At 36.7% G+C, this 18,927-nt stretch overlaps 1 protein-coding gene across 2 annotated transcripts in view; it reads right to left on the bottom strand.

Moving 5' to 3' along the window:
* Positions 1-919: 919 nt before the first annotated feature.
* LOC127839193 (protein lev-9-like) overlaps positions 920-18,927 on the bottom strand; it is a 28,032-nt gene continuing 10,024 nt past the window's right edge. Inside the window, exons 4-15 of one of the 2 annotated variants that reach the window (XM_052367460.1) lie at positions 16,536-16,739; positions 16,238-16,417; positions 15,720-15,902; positions 14,879-15,052; positions 14,046-14,124; positions 13,386-13,480; positions 12,829-12,913; positions 7,193-7,284; positions 6,756-6,932; positions 5,493-5,672; positions 4,734-4,795; positions 920-2,666 (exon numbers count right to left, since the gene is read on the bottom strand). In XM_052367460.1, the coding sequence (XP_052223420.1) occupies positions 2,439-2,666; positions 4,734-4,795; positions 5,493-5,672; positions 6,756-6,932; positions 7,193-7,284; positions 12,829-12,913; positions 13,386-13,480; positions 14,046-14,124; positions 14,879-15,052; positions 15,720-15,902; positions 16,238-16,417; positions 16,536-16,739 (1,739 nt within the window). In that variant the 3' untranslated portion in view covers positions 920-2,438. The remainder of the gene's footprint in view (positions 2,667-4,733; positions 4,796-5,492; positions 5,673-6,755; positions 6,933-7,192; positions 7,285-12,828; positions 12,914-13,385; positions 13,481-14,045; positions 14,125-14,878; positions 15,053-15,719; positions 15,903-16,237; positions 16,418-16,535; positions 16,740-18,927) is intronic. The other variant, XM_052367462.1, reaches the window with a different exon arrangement.

Below are 18,927 nucleotides of genomic sequence, written 5' to 3'. Positions count from 1 at the left end.
GATGATAACATATACAAGTCCAAATTAGATGGTTGTTAGTTTGGCAAAAGTCTAAAAATGAACACTCAACTAATGTATTAATTCATTCCTAAAATGTCATTTATAACAGGACCGTATTGGTTTTTTCTGCCATAAAAACAAATCACGGCATATAAGGCCAAATAGAAAAAGTAAATTGTTTCCACTAACATCGCCAAATAGTTTTATTTAAACTAATTTACGATTTCTAGTTTAAACATAATATGCATTAACTTGTAGACACCTTCAAATATCCACATAAAGTTATTTTTAGGTAATTTGTGCTTATTTAAAGATAATATGATCGAATATGACCGAATTACTGCATGAGAGCAAATACGATTGAATAAATATAAACTTATCGTATACTGGGTAGTTATTTTAGTGGATTTAGAAAAAAAAGGTTAAAAACACTACCTGGAAAAAACAAGGGTCGGCAAAAAAGGGTTGCACAAGAAAGGGTCGATCGGGTTAGCGTAAACAAACAACTTTTTATGACTAAGTCTACTCAGTTGTCTATATATAAATACAACAATTAGACTATATATAGATCAAGTACTGAGGCATACTTTTAACAAAAGGTGGTCAGTTTATTTTCGCATTAACCGACACGTTCGCGAGACATTTGGGCCTTAAAAATGTTTTCCTGAAAAAAAAGCATTTAGTGCAGACTGTCAACCGCCAGCAATAATTTGACGCTATTTTAATTATCAAATACTATGTTCCGGAAAACGTTTCGTTGTCAATTTTCGAGTTTGTGTTCAAATGTGAGAAAATATATGTTTTTCACCGGGTATTGTGAATTTGAATAGCGCATTTCTTCACGAAATATCTGGTTATTTTATGTAGAACTTAATGTTATTGATATTTACACAAAACAAACAATAAAATCTACTACATGTATATGATTCAGTTTATTGACAGAATCAGCAAATATAGTAATGAAATATACACACAGATTACCTTAAAACTGATATACTAATCAAACAGCATTTCACATAAATAGATAGTTAAATAAGTACGTAAACACATAATTGGTTTACCTCGATAGTGTTATCAAGAAACAACACAGTAACAAACTACCAAGGCTATCGTTTCGTTTAAAAATAGCATCATAAATAAAGTTAGACATATTTCGCATTTGTATTTTGTTATTGCTTGACATTATATATATTTGAACTTGTGTACCTTGTTAAAAAGGGTAAATATATGCTATAATCTAGAGATCGCGGACCAAAAAAAGGTGATATTCTGGTTCAACTATGTTAGTGATACTTAGTTTACATTTCTTTTTTCTTAAGCAATGGTATCAAATCTTCCAGTTTCTATTTCAAATGAGCGAGTAGAGTGCTTTCTCTAAATCTTGTCAGAGCTATTCTATGGCAATCATTACTAGCACATTCAATTTTTTTTCAAGCTTATAATCTTTGTCTTAATCTTACACAAACACATCAACTTACATTGCACATTTGTAATATTACACCATGCTTTGGCGTATTGATCTCGATGTCGTTGTTTAAGCATTGGATAATAGTATGTTATACTGTCTGTTCTTAGCGTCCATAGGTATTAATCGGTTTGGTGAATACATTATTTTTCGCCAGAATGTAGGTAAGTTAATAAGTTAACAATTGAAATGTTCTCATTTGTTACGGACCATTTAAAGTTTTTCATAGTTTTCATGTTATATATGCAGACTTTATTGTTTTTAACATTTATTGTTTATATCGCATTTTTGGGAGAAAGTATATAAACACATACCAGACATGTAGGCTAGACAGTCGTAGATAGCGCTATATCATCAGCAAAAATGAAAGTCTTTCTGCATCTTGACGAGTCTCATAATCTTACATATAGTTTATATGCCTGATAAAAAAATGAATAAATAATAATAATACATAATAGCAGATGCGAAAGATAGCCCCCTTGTAAAATCTATATACGGGGTTATATTTTCATGACGAACACTTACATATGCAAAATGCTTATTTCTGAGCCACTTTACGCAAACTACGTAAGACTACCTTAAATATTTTCGAGTTAGTTCGATTTTCTTACGATCAATTATGCAAAACTTTAATTGAAAAATGTTAATCAAATAACAAAGGAGTGTATACATTTGTATGTTACTAAATAATAACAATATAAATTCAGTACACATTTGATAGAATGCTATAATAAATTTGTAAAAAGATCAAAGGAATAATCACAGTGGCAAGGTAACTCGGAAGAGGAATTCACGAAGATATTATTGTTAAATGACCATGAAATTTCAGCGATATTCGAAAATGGTCACTTTCGCGGCAGTGATTCTGGAAAAGCCCGTGCAAAAAATACGACATAAATACAATACAAGAACCCCGCATTTTAATACATAGCAACAATTTTGCTTGATGAACAAAATATAAAAATTGGCGCCGCTAATTTCTTAAGTTATCAGTTGCGCGCCAGAGGTTCCGGAAAGGTGGATGTACACCTGGGACGCAGATGGACGAGCCGTTCCCTAGCTTCGGACGCCACTCACCGTCAACGCACGTGGCGCCCGAGTGCCCAGCAAGCCGGAAACCAGCGTTGCACTGGAACTCTATCCGGTCCCCGTGGCGGATGGAGTAGATGTATTTCTGGAACTGGAGGCGGCCCTTGTGTACCTGGAAAAAATTCAAAATGTGCTCTATTTGTATCGATTGAAACATTTTGTTGCCATTCCAGTTAAATTTGGAAGTTTCCCGTGGATGCAATCGGGACAACATGTTATGAAAAGGTGCGGTATTCTAAATTATACGGTACTCTAAATAGAAAAAACTGTAATTTGGAGTATTTAGGTGCCAACGTTGGCTACACGGTTCGAACGGTGCTGCCCAGACTGCAGACTTCCTATTGAAAGTGAAGAGGTTCTCAAGAGGGTTGGGGTATACGCAAGTCGTACACAAGAGTGGCGGCAGCTTCATCGAGGTAAATGTGTTGACGTCATTAACTTCGTGGAAGCAGAGGTATCATGTTAATCGCATTTGTATAAATTTTAGGCGGCTCGATTATTATGAAATTTCTTATCATAAAGCAGACAGCCTGATGATAAATATATATGGTATTATGTTTATTTTGTAATTGGCCTTCCGATGGCTTCGTAAAACACATCTTACTTGCAAAGCATCTCACATAGCGCTCCGTGGGGGCCTCAAAAAGTTGGCGTCGCGTTTCAGTTTCTTATGCAAAAAGATGCTGAGAATCCGTGAACGCTAACCTGAGAAACTGTAACTGAGATGTATAATACTCAAGACCCTTCTGTTGACTACAGGGGCATAAACCGACGACGGCAACTGTTTAATTTTAAGGCAGTCTTTAGCCTCCAGATAATGATATTTCTGTGCATTATTGTGCAATATTACTTGTATATTTTAAACTTAAAAGTATTTTCGTTATTGTGTAATTATCATTATCAGGTTCATCGTGTAATCGCGCATAATACCGGATACTACATACACTAGTAATAAGCTATTTGGGGTTATTCCTTCCACAATGGAGTGTGCTGTGTTAAGAATGTTCTTGATGACGCACGGCCGTGTAACTTGTCTCTAAAATTTGGAGTGGCAGCCTTCCTGTTGTTGTAGCCGGTTTTGATGAAACTGTCGTTAGTATAGTTGTATCCAATCTTCCGTTCAAGCATCGTTTGCAATCAGACAAAGCTGATTAAACGATCCTCCGACTAGTGCAGTGCGACCGTTTGTAATGTACACTACATTACCAACCCATTGTCTTGTCATGTTTAAGACAATATTTAAAAAATTGCTTTATCAGTCTATATAAACACTTGTTGGTCCACAAGAGCCCCTACTTGCGAACGTCAAACGACGAAAGCTGGCTTGGTTTGGACACGTCACCAGGCACGATTCTCTGTGCAAGACTGTTCTCCAGTGCACGCTAGAGGGAGGTCAACGTCGAGGCCGTCAGAAGAAAAGCTGGATGGATACATCCCTTCCCATGCGTAAATTACTCTCAGCAGCACAAAACATACCTGACTGGAGGAGGATTTTTGTATCGTTGTCCCTGATTGCTCCCAACGGCTAAACCGGTCAAGGGATTGATGATGCTGAGGCCATTGTTTATCCAATATGACATACTTTGAACAAACTTCTCAGTGTACCTCTAGATGATACCATAGTACACATTAAAAAGAAATAGGTTTTTACGTTTCAGACAATTTTTTTTTACGATTCCGTGTAGCACTGGTGACCCCGGGGCGGTGCCGGTTTCAACCCAAGGGGCATAACTCGAACAAACTCTGTATAGGACTTATAGATAGCGATACATCGTAGATATGAAAGCCTTGTGTTTTGCGGGTCATGACAATAAGATTTTTAAAACAAGTTTTCCATATATATGTCTAGTTAAACTTGTCAAAAATATCAAAACTAGCTCGAGGCCAGTTTTGACCCAGGGGCATCATTTGAACAAACGTTTCAGATGACCGCAAATGGTAACATACCAAATATAAATTCGCTTGGTGTTGCGGTTTAAGCCGAGAGGATATTTGAAGCTTCCATTTTAAAAACATTTTAAAGTCAAATGTCTCCTAAAATCAACGAATCAGAAGTATTTGAACAATTTTCATACAAGATCCCCCAACTAACATTCTAAAAAGGTTGTGCACAGGTGAGCTAAAATCTTTGGATTTTAAACATTTTAATGAATCTTATTCATACATATCCGTTCTATACCTTTTTGTTGATCGTTCCATGTGCGATGTCGCCCGTCACGTTGAAAGGATTGATGCAGAAAACTGAAAAATACAAAACACCACATTAACTGGAACAAATATTCGACCAGGATACCGTTTCAATTACCCGACGTATTTCGTCTACATGAATCTTGACCTTTACCTTTTACAGAGGAGTATGAAAGTTGAACGCGACTCATCGTTTAGTCATGTGCAAAACATAGCTCGAAGTTAATAATCCTCCCAATCATAACATCATTTACAAAGCAGAAACGACATTGACAATAACCTTTCAATAAGGAGCAGAAGATTTGAAAGCCACACATCACCTATCATTCGAAAAGGTTCAATGGATATGGTGTTCGCCTAGCGCCCGGGAGGTCACGGGTTGGATCTCCACTGTAGGAGCGTTCTTTAGATCTCTCCCAAAGACACCGAGTACTGGTTCTCGGTCCAGAACACGGCCTCGAGAGCATTTTAATAAGACTGAGGCTTTCGAGTCAATCGAGCAAAAATAAATAGGTTAAAACTCACAATTAAACTATCATTCGAAAGCATTTGACGTTATACTTCAATCCTCACCGACGGCATGTCTTAAAACTACATAACGATAACGAAATACGTACTGATGAATCCGACCTGCCATCCAACGAGCTATCCACGGCAGGTAGATGTTACTAGTATATGCGATCTTAAGAGGTCATACAATATCAATTTCATTATCTGTATAACAGTATATATGTTTTTGCGGACGGCTTACATTCTTCGCAATGCGGCCTGCCACCCTCCCACTCTCCGAAGTTGCACGTGAGGTAACTCCCGTTAATTCCCGTAAGTTTGTAGCCCGCGAAGCACATGTAGCGCGCCTTCAGCCCATGCTCCTGGCCCATGAACACACGCATACCGTTGTGCACGTGCGGGGGTTGGCTCTCGCACGGTGCTAAAAAGATAGGCGTGAAAGAGTGTACGTAGTAATAGTATTAAACAGCTAGCACAGGAAAGGTGTGAGTAGGTGAACAACAGACATTCTAGATATAAACTGTTGAAAAATCAGAATAAACAAACACAACAATATAAAGAATAAAAATAACAACAAGAAGAAATAGAGCATGCACAAGTTTAACTAAGAATAGAAGGAAAACATTAACGCGATTCTGAAGACAATAACTGAGAATAAGAAGCGCATGTTGCTGAAAAAAGAACAAGAGGAAAACGAAGAAGATGAAATATAAGAAGGTTTACTATAAAACATTGAAATATAAAAAGAAGAACTAGAACAAGAAGAAAATGAACAATATGAAAACATGAATATAATGAATATAAGAACTACACATGTAGACCCAAACGAATACAGATGCCACGATTAACTAATTAACACAACGAGCTAGAACAAACAAGGTGAACAAAACAAGACAAGTGCAAAAACAACAAACACATATCAATGAGCATAAGCAGAACAGAAATTGGAGAGAAAGGAGAATATGACAAGAAAAATACAATAAAACAAGACCATTTCACAAAAACTCACTTAAAACGAAGAAGAAGATTAAAAATGGTTCTAAAATATAACAATATGAAAACAACGCCGGTAAAGAAGAGGACACTGGTATATTTCATTTTGTTAATCATAACTTAATAAAACAAAATGAGTTATGTATTCAATGACAGGTTATATTTTAATACTTTCCTACACCAAAGACTGAAACATAGCATACCTTAACATTACACAGAATATCAAAGCATAGACCACACGGCGTATAATACAATCTCACATATACCTTAGCATAGCATAGATAACGTTGCATGGCATAGTGTACAATCGCTTAGATAACGCAACATAGCAATATTAACAAAGGATCACATATCATATCGTATAATAGTATAGACGGCTTAGCATTCAACCGCAGAGCATATCAGAACATACAACACCATAAATAAGAGAACACAGACGAGCATGATATAACACAACATAAACGCAACCGAATCTTTATTTGACATGGAAGAGCATACTAATCACTTATACCTGGGATGCATTCGGGCGTCTCGGACCAGGTACCATTGTCGCAGCGCATTGTGCCGCCTCCTCTTCCTACCAGGCCTCCACGGCACCGGAACTGGATGGTCGTGTTGTGGTTCACCCACGTGTCCACGCGCCCGCCTTCGAGCGTCGCGTTAGGAATGCTTGGTATTTGACATTGGCCTGCGAATTATCATTGTTTCGGAAGATTTTTTTTTAAATTGTGTTTATTCGCAACCACTATTTGTCATATGGATTTTTTACTTTCGTTGAGAAATTTCACAACGATTCCGTTAATGCTTAGATGCGTTTTGAGATCGGTAGTGTTAAGTAATATTGTTCACATTTTATATTGTTACTAATTTAATTATATTCATAAAATGTGCGTAACAAATATCTGGTATAAAGAATCTCATTTACAATACGATACTCATTTCGCTTACCCCAACAAATAGGTGGGGGTGTAGACCACTCGCCCGTCTCGAGGCAAACCGTCTGAAAGGCGGAGCCTTGGAACGTGGCGTGGATTTTGCAGCTGAAAATTAAATTAAACAATATTGTGTACTGCTTTGACAGCATTGCAAGCAATACATGGGTTCCTTACCGTTGCAAAACTATTAACCTATTATGCATGTTTGTGACCATCTTATTGCCTTCTATCGTTACATATGCTACGTTTTATTACCAACGCCCATGTGTTAGATGTAATGATCATAATTTACATAAAATAGCATACATTGGTGTATACTATTGATAATCTACCTGATATAAGTGTACTATAATTTATGTGTCGTCTACTTTCCAAACTTTTATTTTAAGTTTATTTTTTCACGCCAGGTGATACATTGTATCATACGTTCTTCTGTTGTGTTATATTAAATTTTGGACTGTTTCTGTGTGTTTCTGCAAAATTGATCAGTCGTCGTATTATCGATCGCTCCGCCCACATAGTCATAGTGATTTTGAAAATATCCGACAAGCAGATCGCAATTATAGCGGATAAGGCGAGTGAAATACTATTTTTGTAAAGATGTATCACGCTATTATCTACAATATAGATTGTTAAAGCCGCACACAAAACTAAACTGCTTTGTCAAACTTTAATACAATCATAAATGCTTTAGAAAGAAATGGCGTAATCAAAATAAATGAGTAAACGACAGACTGACTATCAGAAACGTTTCATATACATATTATATGGAGTTGAATAAAAATCTGTTTTAAAAATGAACATTTATTTCATATTGATTTTGAACTTGTATTAAACATCACAGTGAATCCGGTGGCTATTCATATATAATTATTTGTATGAAAATATTTTAATTAAATGCAAATGACCCATCTATATCATTATGGGTGTTTTGTTTATTAAAAATGTTTAGATCTTTGTTTTATTGTGTTATTTTGGAAAAGACACCGATTCTTTTTATTTAGATAGAAATTAAATTTTGATTGTAACCATAATTTAATATAGGCCTAATTTCGCGGTTTTATTAACAGATAGTTCGATATGTATTTTATTTCATGTATTTTTTATGCGAACCAGTTACATTTAACTATCGAAAAATGAAATGTTGGTATTACGGTGCTGTTCACGAACATTCGAATGGAATATATTAAGCATTTTATGCAATTATTATTTATAACAAGATGGACCTTATATATTCACTGCAATGTTTACATTTTTTACCCCGTATCAATATATGTTGTATTATAAATGCTGTTGTTGTTGTATTATAGGCCTAAAATGTACACCTAAAGTCGCTAAAGCTGGATAAGCCGCGCTGAAATCACCTTTTGGTTGTTTTGCCTTTAGTTAAAACAATATTTAAGTTTACAATTTATAATGATTTCCCTTGTTTATGATCCACAGAAAATAAATATATAAATCGAAATTATTTAAGTAATTAAATAGTTTTCTTTTTTGTGTACAGTACCTGACAATGCCTTAATTTTCCTTCGTTCTGAGATCCGCGCAACATACTGGCAGTTATTAATTCTTCTTCATTTTAATTTATAATAATGGCTTATTTCAATACTGATACATTATGGCCATGCATGGAAGGTTAAAAAGAAATAGATTGATAGGTTACCCGAGTTACTCAATCCACTCAGGAAAATCCTATCAACAGTGATAAAAAAGGTGTAAAACTTAATACCTTAAGCCCTTAAGACTTAAATATATACATAAACTACTGTGCATGTGGTGAAAATATTAGTCGAGTTAAAAACAGAATAAAAGCAGAAACATGTGATCTAAGGAAGGAACACTGATGTAGACAGCACTGATTTAAATCCGGAGATCGTATCAGCGCTGACTACATAAGATGGAAGTAAATTCCATTGTACAACTGTTCTTGGAAAGAAAGAAAATTTGTGGTAATCAGCTGTACTTGGTGGTATTTTGTATGCCATGTGATGGTGATTGCGAGTGTGTCTAATGTATGGAGTGAGATAGTGAAGGGGATTGACGTCAGCATGATTATATACTATTTTATAGAACACAATGAGTCTAGCTTGTTGTCTTCTTGATTGCAAGGTATTCCAATTCGAATCCTTAATTATATTTGTGACCTTGCCCGGTGTCTTGCTGTAATTATTCGTTACAAATTTGGCGGCTTGACGCTGAACATTTTCAATTTTATCAATATCCTTCTGATGGTAAGATTCCCACACACTAGAGCAATATTCCAAGGATGGTCTAACAATGCTGTTATATGCCGCTGCATTAGTTTCCATTTTAGAAGAATGAACGTTTCATTTTAAGAATTCTAAGCTCTGGCTTGCTTTACTACTAATTTTATTTACGTGAGGTGACTAGTTTAAAAATGAGCTTACTTCAACGCCAAGATAAGTGGCTTGGTTTACAACAGACAGAGGTTTATTGTGAAGAGTGTAGGCTGTTTTTAATGGTTTACAGTTTCTCGTAACATGTATGATATTACATTTTTCTATGTTAAAAGACGTCTTCCATTTCAGCTCCCACGATGATAGACTATATAGATCTCTCAGAAACTGAATAGTGTTAGCCAAAGTTTTTATGGATCTGTACATGACCCAGTCATCCGCAAATAGACGGATGTTTGACTTCACAGACGAAGCTAGATCATTTATGTAGTGCAGAAACAGAAGATGCCCAAGAACTGATCCCTGGGGTACGCCAGAAATTACAGGGGCCATGGTGGAAGTTGCCCCATCTACAACAACCTGTTTATACGGTTACCAAGAAAAGCTTGAATCCAAGAGTGTGTAGTGCCCGTGATGCCATAATGGGCTAGTTTCACCAACAATCTACCGTGATGTACAACATCGAAGGCTTTGCTAAAATCCATTATGGCAACATCCATCTGGTCTCTCTGCATGGTAGAAGCTAAGTCATGGATAAAACCCACAAGTTGGGTTTCGCAAGACCGCCGGGCTCGAAAGCCATGTTGGTTGTCCACCAGGATATTAAAATTGTCAAGATGGTCTAAGATGTTACTAACAACGATATGCTCCAGCAATTTACAAGCAAAACATGTTAATGAGACTGGTCTTTAATTACTAGCTTGGTACTTTTTACCTTTTTTAAAAACAGGAGCTACAAAAGCTGGACCAGTCAGAAGGGACAGAACCAGAAATAAGTGATCGGTTAAAAAGAATTTTAAAAATAGGTGCAATTTCATTTGCACATTCCCGTAAGATTCTGGGTTTGATTTGGTCTTGCCCTGCAGCCTTTTAAGGATTCAGTTTGAGTAGGAGTTTCTTAACACTATTTACCGTAATATTAATTGATTGCATGTTTTTATACGGGCTATTACCAAAATCTGGATATGAGCTGTTTGTGTCGTTAGTAAAAAACAGAATATTGTTTATTTAAGACTTCAGCTTTTTCCTTGGGGTTAGATTTTAAGACCCCATCATCCCTCAAGGGTGCTACACCACATGCGACATGTTTTAAGCTTTTTATGAACCCCCAAAAACGTTTAATTGTCCCATGTTTATGTTCTGTTTCATCACATATTATGTTGTTCATGTAGTCCCAGTAAGAGTTACGACTTTTCTTTTTTATTAATGATCTGATCTTCTTAATGTTTGGAAGTAAAGTGTAATTTTTAGTCTTTTTCATTTTGCTATAAGTTCGGTCACATTTTTTCATTAGCTTTTTAATGTCAGAATTCAGCCATGGTAGATGCTGCTTGCCAGAAACAGTTTTAGTTGGTATGTTTTTTATAACAAGTGTGTTCAAATTGTCTCAAAGCTTCTGGACATTCATATCATTAATATTGTTTACATTTATAAAATGTATTAAACCAGTTTTGATTTCCGACCAGTTAGCCTTGTCAAACAGAAGTATTTTCCGTTTTTCTTTCCGATTTATTCTAGCAGAAGATAAAATATCAACAATAGGGATGCAGTGACCACTAAAACCTGGAATGACCTTAACTGTTTCGGCTTAAGAAGGATAAGACAAGAAAAACAGGTCAAGACATTTCTTCGTGGTCTTGTTGGTTCATCAACTATTTGGTTTAATGAATGAGTATCTGCAAAGTTAAAAAGTTGTGTTACATTCCTCTGGGTGTGAAGCATTAGAGTCTACTGTTTTATTTTTCCAATTGATTTCCCCAAGGTTAAAATCGCCCCAAATTAGGGTTGTACTATTTAATTTATCAGTCAGACTGATGGTCGATCCAGCTCGTCTATACATGTAAAATCCCTGTCAAGTCGGTATGCATTGCAGACCAGCAGGTTTTTTACCATTTTGCTTTATATTTGACCAAATAATTTCAGATGAAGATTTTAATTCCACAGGAGCATGACTTCTAAACTTATTTGAAACCAGTACAAAAACCCCGCCTCCTGCCCTGCCTTTTCGATCATCTCTGTAAACATCGTAATCAGATGGAAACACTTCTGAATTTTTTATTTTAGGCCTGAGCCATGATTCATTACCCAGAACAACATCAGGTTTTACAGTAGCTAGCATAGATTGGAAAGCTAAATTTTTCTTCTTAACAGACTGACAGTTTACAGTCACAATTTTTAAGTGTTTTACATACTGTGATTTGTGAGTTGGTAATTTGTTGTGTCTCAAAGTTTGAGAGTTTGTAGTTATACATGTTTGTTAACTGACTGGTGTGCTACAGTGTAAGGGTGCTTGCTGCCCAGAGTCTGGGGATTGCATACATGTAAGGACGGATAAGTTGTCTGTACTGACATGTGATAATGAATGATTTGATTGCATAGAATTTGTGTGATCAAAGAAAGTAGAGTTAAAATGAAATACACCACAGTTTGTACATTGCCACGGTTAATTTGAGTGATCACAATGATACTGATATGTAAGTGAACTCATGCCCTGACATTCTGCATGAAACCATTTATTACAGTCTTCACAAAAGACTCCTCTATCTGGATGCCATTTAATTGCTAAATTGCAAGTGCCACATAAGTCTGAACTAACTGGACTTGGATTTGATTCTGTATTATTTCCTTATAGGATGAGTAATACACATAAATAGAATAAAGTGAGACGGTTCCTGCCAAAACGTTGCCTCTTTTTTCTAGTGATCGACAATTACGCTGAGATTATTAATAAGCACGTGTGTCCTAAACTGATTAATACTATTGTGCATCAAACGGTTTAACACGTTTTATAGAACACATAACTGTTGTGGTCAAACTATTTATTGAGTTTGTTTTCTCATTACTCTTTCATATGTTCAAGAAATAAAAGTGAAATAATGATCTTTTATAAAGTATGTACAGCACATACAATTTTGAATAATGATCGAACAGTAATGATCAGGCATTTAAATCTGTGTAAACTTTTAAAAATTAAATCGATATATGATTGGCTGATCGGAAAATTTGATTGACACGTGGCGACTGGTTAATTCGAACTGCAACGGAGATGACAACTCCGAGAAATGATTATGTGCAATAGAACAGGAGAGACCACTGTGAGTGTTTGATTGCCCACAAACTGTTGACAGTGATGTCCCGTTATGCACATTTATCCAGCGTGTCAAATATGTTAAGAAGTATGAAAATGTAATAAAAAAAGAGTTTATTAAGTATGAATAAAAAGATGCCTTACCTAAAGAACAAGTTCCCGCCAACCTTCGTATCATGGCCAATCAGATACCCGTTGTAAAAGGGACTTGGCGTTCCGCAGTCGATTTCTGAAGACAAAGTGTTTTAGAACACTCTCTTTATCAAGTTATAATAATATTTGTTACAAGTCCTGCTATATTTATCAACATACAAACACTGACAAATAAAAAGCATTAACCGTGTTATCCAGTCCTACCTGATTAAAATCATGTGTTAAATTTGCCTACAAATTCGAACGACCCATCGCAGCCCCCCCCCCCCCTTTTATTGTTTATAAAGTTAATATAAATCTATTTATTTTTTTGCGTTTTTTTTCTAAATACTATTTTCACACACATAACCTAAATACAGAGAACTCAAGTGTTATCAGCACTATGTCATGACTTCAAACATATCGGGATGGATGAAATCTGAAAGATTATATGAAACAATATGGAAGGAGTCAAATTCAATACCCGCCTTCCATGTAATACATTATGAGAACAACACAATTAACAGTATTTAACCTAGTATGTGATTAACCTGCATATCTATATTTACCTTCACATTTGGTGGTTTCCCCGCTCCATGTCCGGTCCGCTTGGCACCGTCTCTCCTTGGAACCGACCATCCGGTATTTCTCGTTGCACTGAAACCTTGAGACAAAATAGTTGTTAAAGTGTTACCATCTTAACATGTAACCAAACAGTGTAAAAGCATAAAATAAACTATTTTTGGTTTCATGGTCTGATTGGCGCTCTCAAAACCGTGCATTTAGTTTGCGCTCTCAAAACCCGTGCGTTTAGTTTGGTTCCACTTGCACTGCATTGTGTGATATTGCACAGAAAAATTACTTTTTAACTTAAATTTGTCAAAATAAGTGGAGGAATATTTATGCAATGGCATGATTTTCGGATCGGAGTGAATACGGTCATCAATTTTTCAGGACCAACTGGATAACACGTAATTCGGCTGTTTTCATTGTATGAGTTGTATTTCAAGAGGGATAACTTACGCTTAGTATTATTGATTACGTTTTTGGAGTTTGTGCAAACAAACTAAACAGTTAACAGTATATTGCGTGTTACAGTATTTCATCATTTAAACACTAGTCAAATACGAATGATAGTTTTTCTCATTAAATGCGACTTAAATTATTTTTATGAAAATGTGTTGAAGCGTTGTCAAAGAACAATTTTACATACTGACACTATTTCTTACCGTATCACGCTTCCGTACTCGTTGCTGTTACCGTACATTTGCCCGAACAGTGGGGCTCGCAAAGTGGGGCACACCACGGCTGAAACGGCAAATGCAGACGGACGTATTTACCAAGTTACCTCATTTACTTATATATTTGCAGATATTTATCAAATTGTTAAGTGATTAAATTCAATTCCTAAAAGCGTTAACTATGTTGTGGAAAAACGACATAGGCCAATAATTCTGTAAAAAAATGGGCAAAAGCCAAATCGGATTCTGATCATTGCATGGAATAATGTAACATTCATTGGCTCATCTTTCGTAAAAATACGTATATTTAATAGAATAATTTCTCTGCGTAAAATATTTTAAGCTTTTTCACTCTAGTGTATTACAGCAAAAATGTATAATTGTCATACACATCAGTTAATGTCAGATTTGTCCATATGCAATATCAGTGTAACTTGTGATAACATTTTCTCATCATTGATTGCATTTCATTTTTGCGTAACTTTTCGCATTATCAATGTTGTTTGCACTCATAAAAGTGTTTTAATAAAACTGTAAACTTTTAAAAGTAAATTGACAAATTAAAACTCTCACAGCTAAGAAAAACTGTGGGCGAGAAAAGAAACCCAGAGCGGGTGAATTACAAAGGAATTCATGTTTTTGATGGTTTACTACTTAATTTTTTTTAGGAGCTTGGGGGGTCTCTCTCTCTAAATATTTAAATGATACCTAAGGCTGCATCAGAAAAAAAAATCGTAACCAATAACAAAAATGAAAAGAGCATCTGCATGCATTTGGGCTAGATCCATAGATCACAACACCAAAACTACAGACGAACGTACGCATGCACGCGGGTAGGATTCCGCTCCAGATTCCATTCTCCTTGCACGTGCGCACGCTGTCTCCCTGAATTAGAAAGCCCTCCATGCAATGGTACGTTACTGAGTTGGGGAAGGTGAAAGCAAAGCCCGTGCGGTGGCCGCGGTCGACGTCACCCGGGAAACCGCAGCTCACGGCTGAAACGAAACGTGAAAAAAACCTATGTAAGCCTCCAAACGCTCATTACCCTTACACGATCACATAATTTCTTGCGTCATCAATTGATCAGATAAAAGTTATCATATTCGCCCCTTGTATCGTTATGTCCGGTATATTCTAGTTTGTAGCCGAAAAAATAGGCCCAGTTGAAAATTCAATGCTCAAAAGTTGGTTGTTCTCAAAAGTTCTCCTCATTTTCGAGCATCTTCTATGAATCAGGTAAATTTGAACTTTTGATTCATATTTCAATTATTGACATATAATATATAAATATTATTAGACGCACTTTTTACGATAGAAATTATTGAATCTTATTACTAAGTTATGAACGAACTTGCGAATGCGTTAAGAAAAAGGCAATGAAAAATTTACCTTTCGAACGTTGTTTTTTTTTAAAGGGGGGGGGGGGGGAGGAAATCTATGGTTTTCAATGATTGTCTAACGATAGTTTTAAAAGGTAAAACGATTTTAGCCTGATTTGATAAATAGTTGTGGAATTGAAATTAAAACCTTTAAAACTGTATCTTTCTCACGTGCAGGGCCCTTTTTAACACTGTAATTGCGAAGTTGAACAACACTTACTTTGTTTATTGTCTAAAGAAGGCCAGTGAGGTAATGTTAGAATCTCCCTTAAACAATACTCACGTGAACAAGTTAGTGTCAGCCCAACCCAGTTCCCGTCGCCGTTACACATCACCTGAGGGTTTCCGTCACCATGGAAACCGTGCGCGCACGCGTACATAAGCTGGCGACCGGAAGGGTACATATCCTGCGCGGGGTCGCCGTTGTGCATGGCGTTCTCGACAACTGGCGGCCTCTTGCAAGTGACTGGGAACCATAAATGCGTAGGTATAGTACCTATCGTTTGGATTTTAATGTGTAATTATTTTCTTAAATAGTAAAGGTAACGACTTTCAAAGTATTTCACTATAACTAACATTATATTGAAGTGTATAAGTAAAAAATGTATATGATTTAGTTGTATTGATCAAGTAACATTACATAAGATAAAATGTTACTTTCAAATGTTCCCTTGTGATAGAAACTAATTAATGCTCGTATTTTAGCACCGTACTTCTTTCAGATTCAATGAAGTGTACTGAAGCAAGGAACCACACTGTAAGTCAACGAATATTAATTACAAATTTTTGATGATTTCCGACCTTTCTCGCAGCTAGGCGGCACCCCGTCCCAGTAACCCCCGGCAAGGCAGGAACGCTCTGCCCGCCCCGCAAGGTGGTACCCTCTCTGGCAGTTGTACGTTGCCCGACCCCCTACCGCCGTCATTGTAGCCTGTTCCACCCACCCGTTCTCGATGTTCTCCAGGCGGCTACACCACGTTGCTGTGATAAAAACGCCTCATAAACATATTATAAGACTGTTGCACGGGTTCCGCAGTTCTTGCAGTTCGGTAATTTAAAAATGCAACGCACGAAATGTAAAATAAGTGCTCGCACTCACCGTCCGCCGTACAGGTCATGTTCGGCCCCGCCCACTTGCCCTCCTGCACGCACCAGGCGCGTGTCACGGAGTCCCCGCTCAGGAGGTAGTTTTGAAGACACGCATACTGCAACATGGTCCCTTGGTCGTAAAACTTCCGGTCTGCGTCGCCGTTGTGGTGCGCATTGAGGACCACCGGCGCTGGGCCGCACTTTGGCTTCTCTGCTTGGGAAAGATTTATAATAATATTTAGTGCGTACCTGAACAAGATTCCGTGAGAGTATAAACACATCATAGTGAATATATGTCCTAAAATCAGCCAAAGGCCAGTGTTGTGGAAGACATTTCTTACTGTTGCCTGTGGTGAAATCATTGTCAATGCTTATACAATACTCCTCATTCTACTCCTCCGTGTCTTTTTTTCATCGTTTTTCTCACCTTCATGTTTGTTTTCATGTATTCTGCCCTAGAAAGCAGGCTGGTGTACTTCTTATACCTAAGCTTCTTGTTTTGTCGCGGAAGTCCATGATCTTGAAAGTCACTCATGGTGTGTTCTTTCATCTCTCTTTCCAAAGAACTTCTTCCGCTGATAACAGAAGGACTTCATTGATGTTGGTGATCGTGTCAATATCATAGTCTGCGGTGTTCAGGCCTGCAAACATGGCACCTATATGTACTTGAAAAACATCAGCTTTCAATGGATCTTTCATTTTCTCGAAGTCAAATATAATGCGAGGGTTCATTTTGGTGTCCTTGTTCTTTAGCTTCAAGTCGATGGTGGTGAGCACAAAGCCATTGTCACTGCCGATGTTTGCGCCAGGAAACGTTTTTGTGTTCGCCTTGTTGACTTGTACCGGTGCGGCGCTTGCGCCCTCAATCGATCTGGGGTTGTACTTGTTCTTATATACTGTGAAACCATTTATTTTCGACAGCACAAAATTTCGTCATTTTTATACAAATGACGATTTCGTCAGCACTTAAATTCGCCGATTTCTGATTTTGAATTAAAAAAAAATGCGTCAGTCAATATCCGATTTGTGTGTAATACATATTCGCGATCAATCGCAGTTGCGAAAAATCGTGGTACGAATGCGGGAGCACACTTGAGAATCACTGCAGGAGGTGGGGCCTGTTTGTCACTTGCCAATTAACTAGTTTTGCTTTCAAGGGACAGTAATGGACCCTCTTAATGTATTCCATTCACACGTTCATTGTTATGATTAGCGGACAAGTGGGATCGAATAACCGTTAGCGAGTGTTTGTAACAACGAAGCCAATTGCCAATTAGTCTTATTCTATTATTATAATTGCCATACTGATAACAATCGTACCTTTATCGGCACCAATTAGGGAAGGTGCGAACAATATGGGTTATAACTAGTGTTAGGAAATTATTTTGTCACTGATCAATAAAGTTTCAAGCGTTTTGCATCGTACATTTTTTGATAATTTTAAGAACAGTAATTGGTCTCAAATGTCACTGTTTTTTTCAAATAAAATGCTTTTTTATTCTGATATCAACATTAAAATTATAAACTCTATGTGTGTGTTTGTTCTTAAAAAGTAAACTACCGGTATATAAATCAATAATGTCAATAATTTAAAAATAAATAAATTGATACATATAAAATAGTAATAAGTGTGGTTATGGGCAAACAATCAAACAACAAACAGCAATTAAAATATTCTTTATTAATTTGTGATAAATACGCATGTTGATCACACATCTCATCTTTTCATTTTGGTTTATTGTCTTTCATCGGCATTCGCTGCATGATGGCTAATATGCAACACCCCTGAAAAACACAATGCACCTAATGGGTAATAAAGTTATAAACAATAAGCGCTAATTCATTACTATTCTACATAAACGAAGTCAACGCATTCGATACAGCTGTACTGCACACGCGTTTTAAAGAAGTGTAACGTGTCAGTTAAGTACCTTGTGTAATCTACATCCCTTAGTGTCAAAACCGGATTAATCTTGATTACGAAACAGCAGTGAATGTGTGCATGGATTATGTTGGAATTTAATGCCTAATGTATACGGTAAAGTTTTAAAATATTGTTCAACTTAGTGTTTGTTTTTGTTCAAACGTAGAGCATGATTGTTCGTTAGGATCTTAAATTCGCCGATCGGTCGACTGACGAAATTTATGAAAATTAATGCCTGACGATTAATAATGGTTTCACAGTATGCTGTTGTATGCGGTGTTTGTAGATTAAGCGTGTTGGCGTCGGTAGGCTGGTGGCTTCTAGTGGACTCATGAAGTCTGAGCGCTCTGCCGTTGGCGTTTACCTTGATGGTGTTGATGTTTTGAGGTCTTGCTGAGGTACGGTGTGAGATGAGCTTGATGGATACTGAGATGCAACTGATGACGTTGTTGACTACCTCCTTCCTAGCCATAAAAAC

Source organism: Dreissena polymorpha, chromosome 7 (genome assembly GCF_020536995.1).
Source record: "Dreissena polymorpha isolate Duluth1 chromosome 7, UMN_Dpol_1.0, whole genome shotgun sequence".
Classification (NCBI taxonomy): Eukaryota; Metazoa; Mollusca; class Bivalvia; order Myida; family Dreissenidae; genus Dreissena; species Dreissena polymorpha.
The sequence above is the reverse complement of the archived record's forward strand: the minus strand, read 5'-3'. Positions and strand labels throughout refer to the sequence as shown.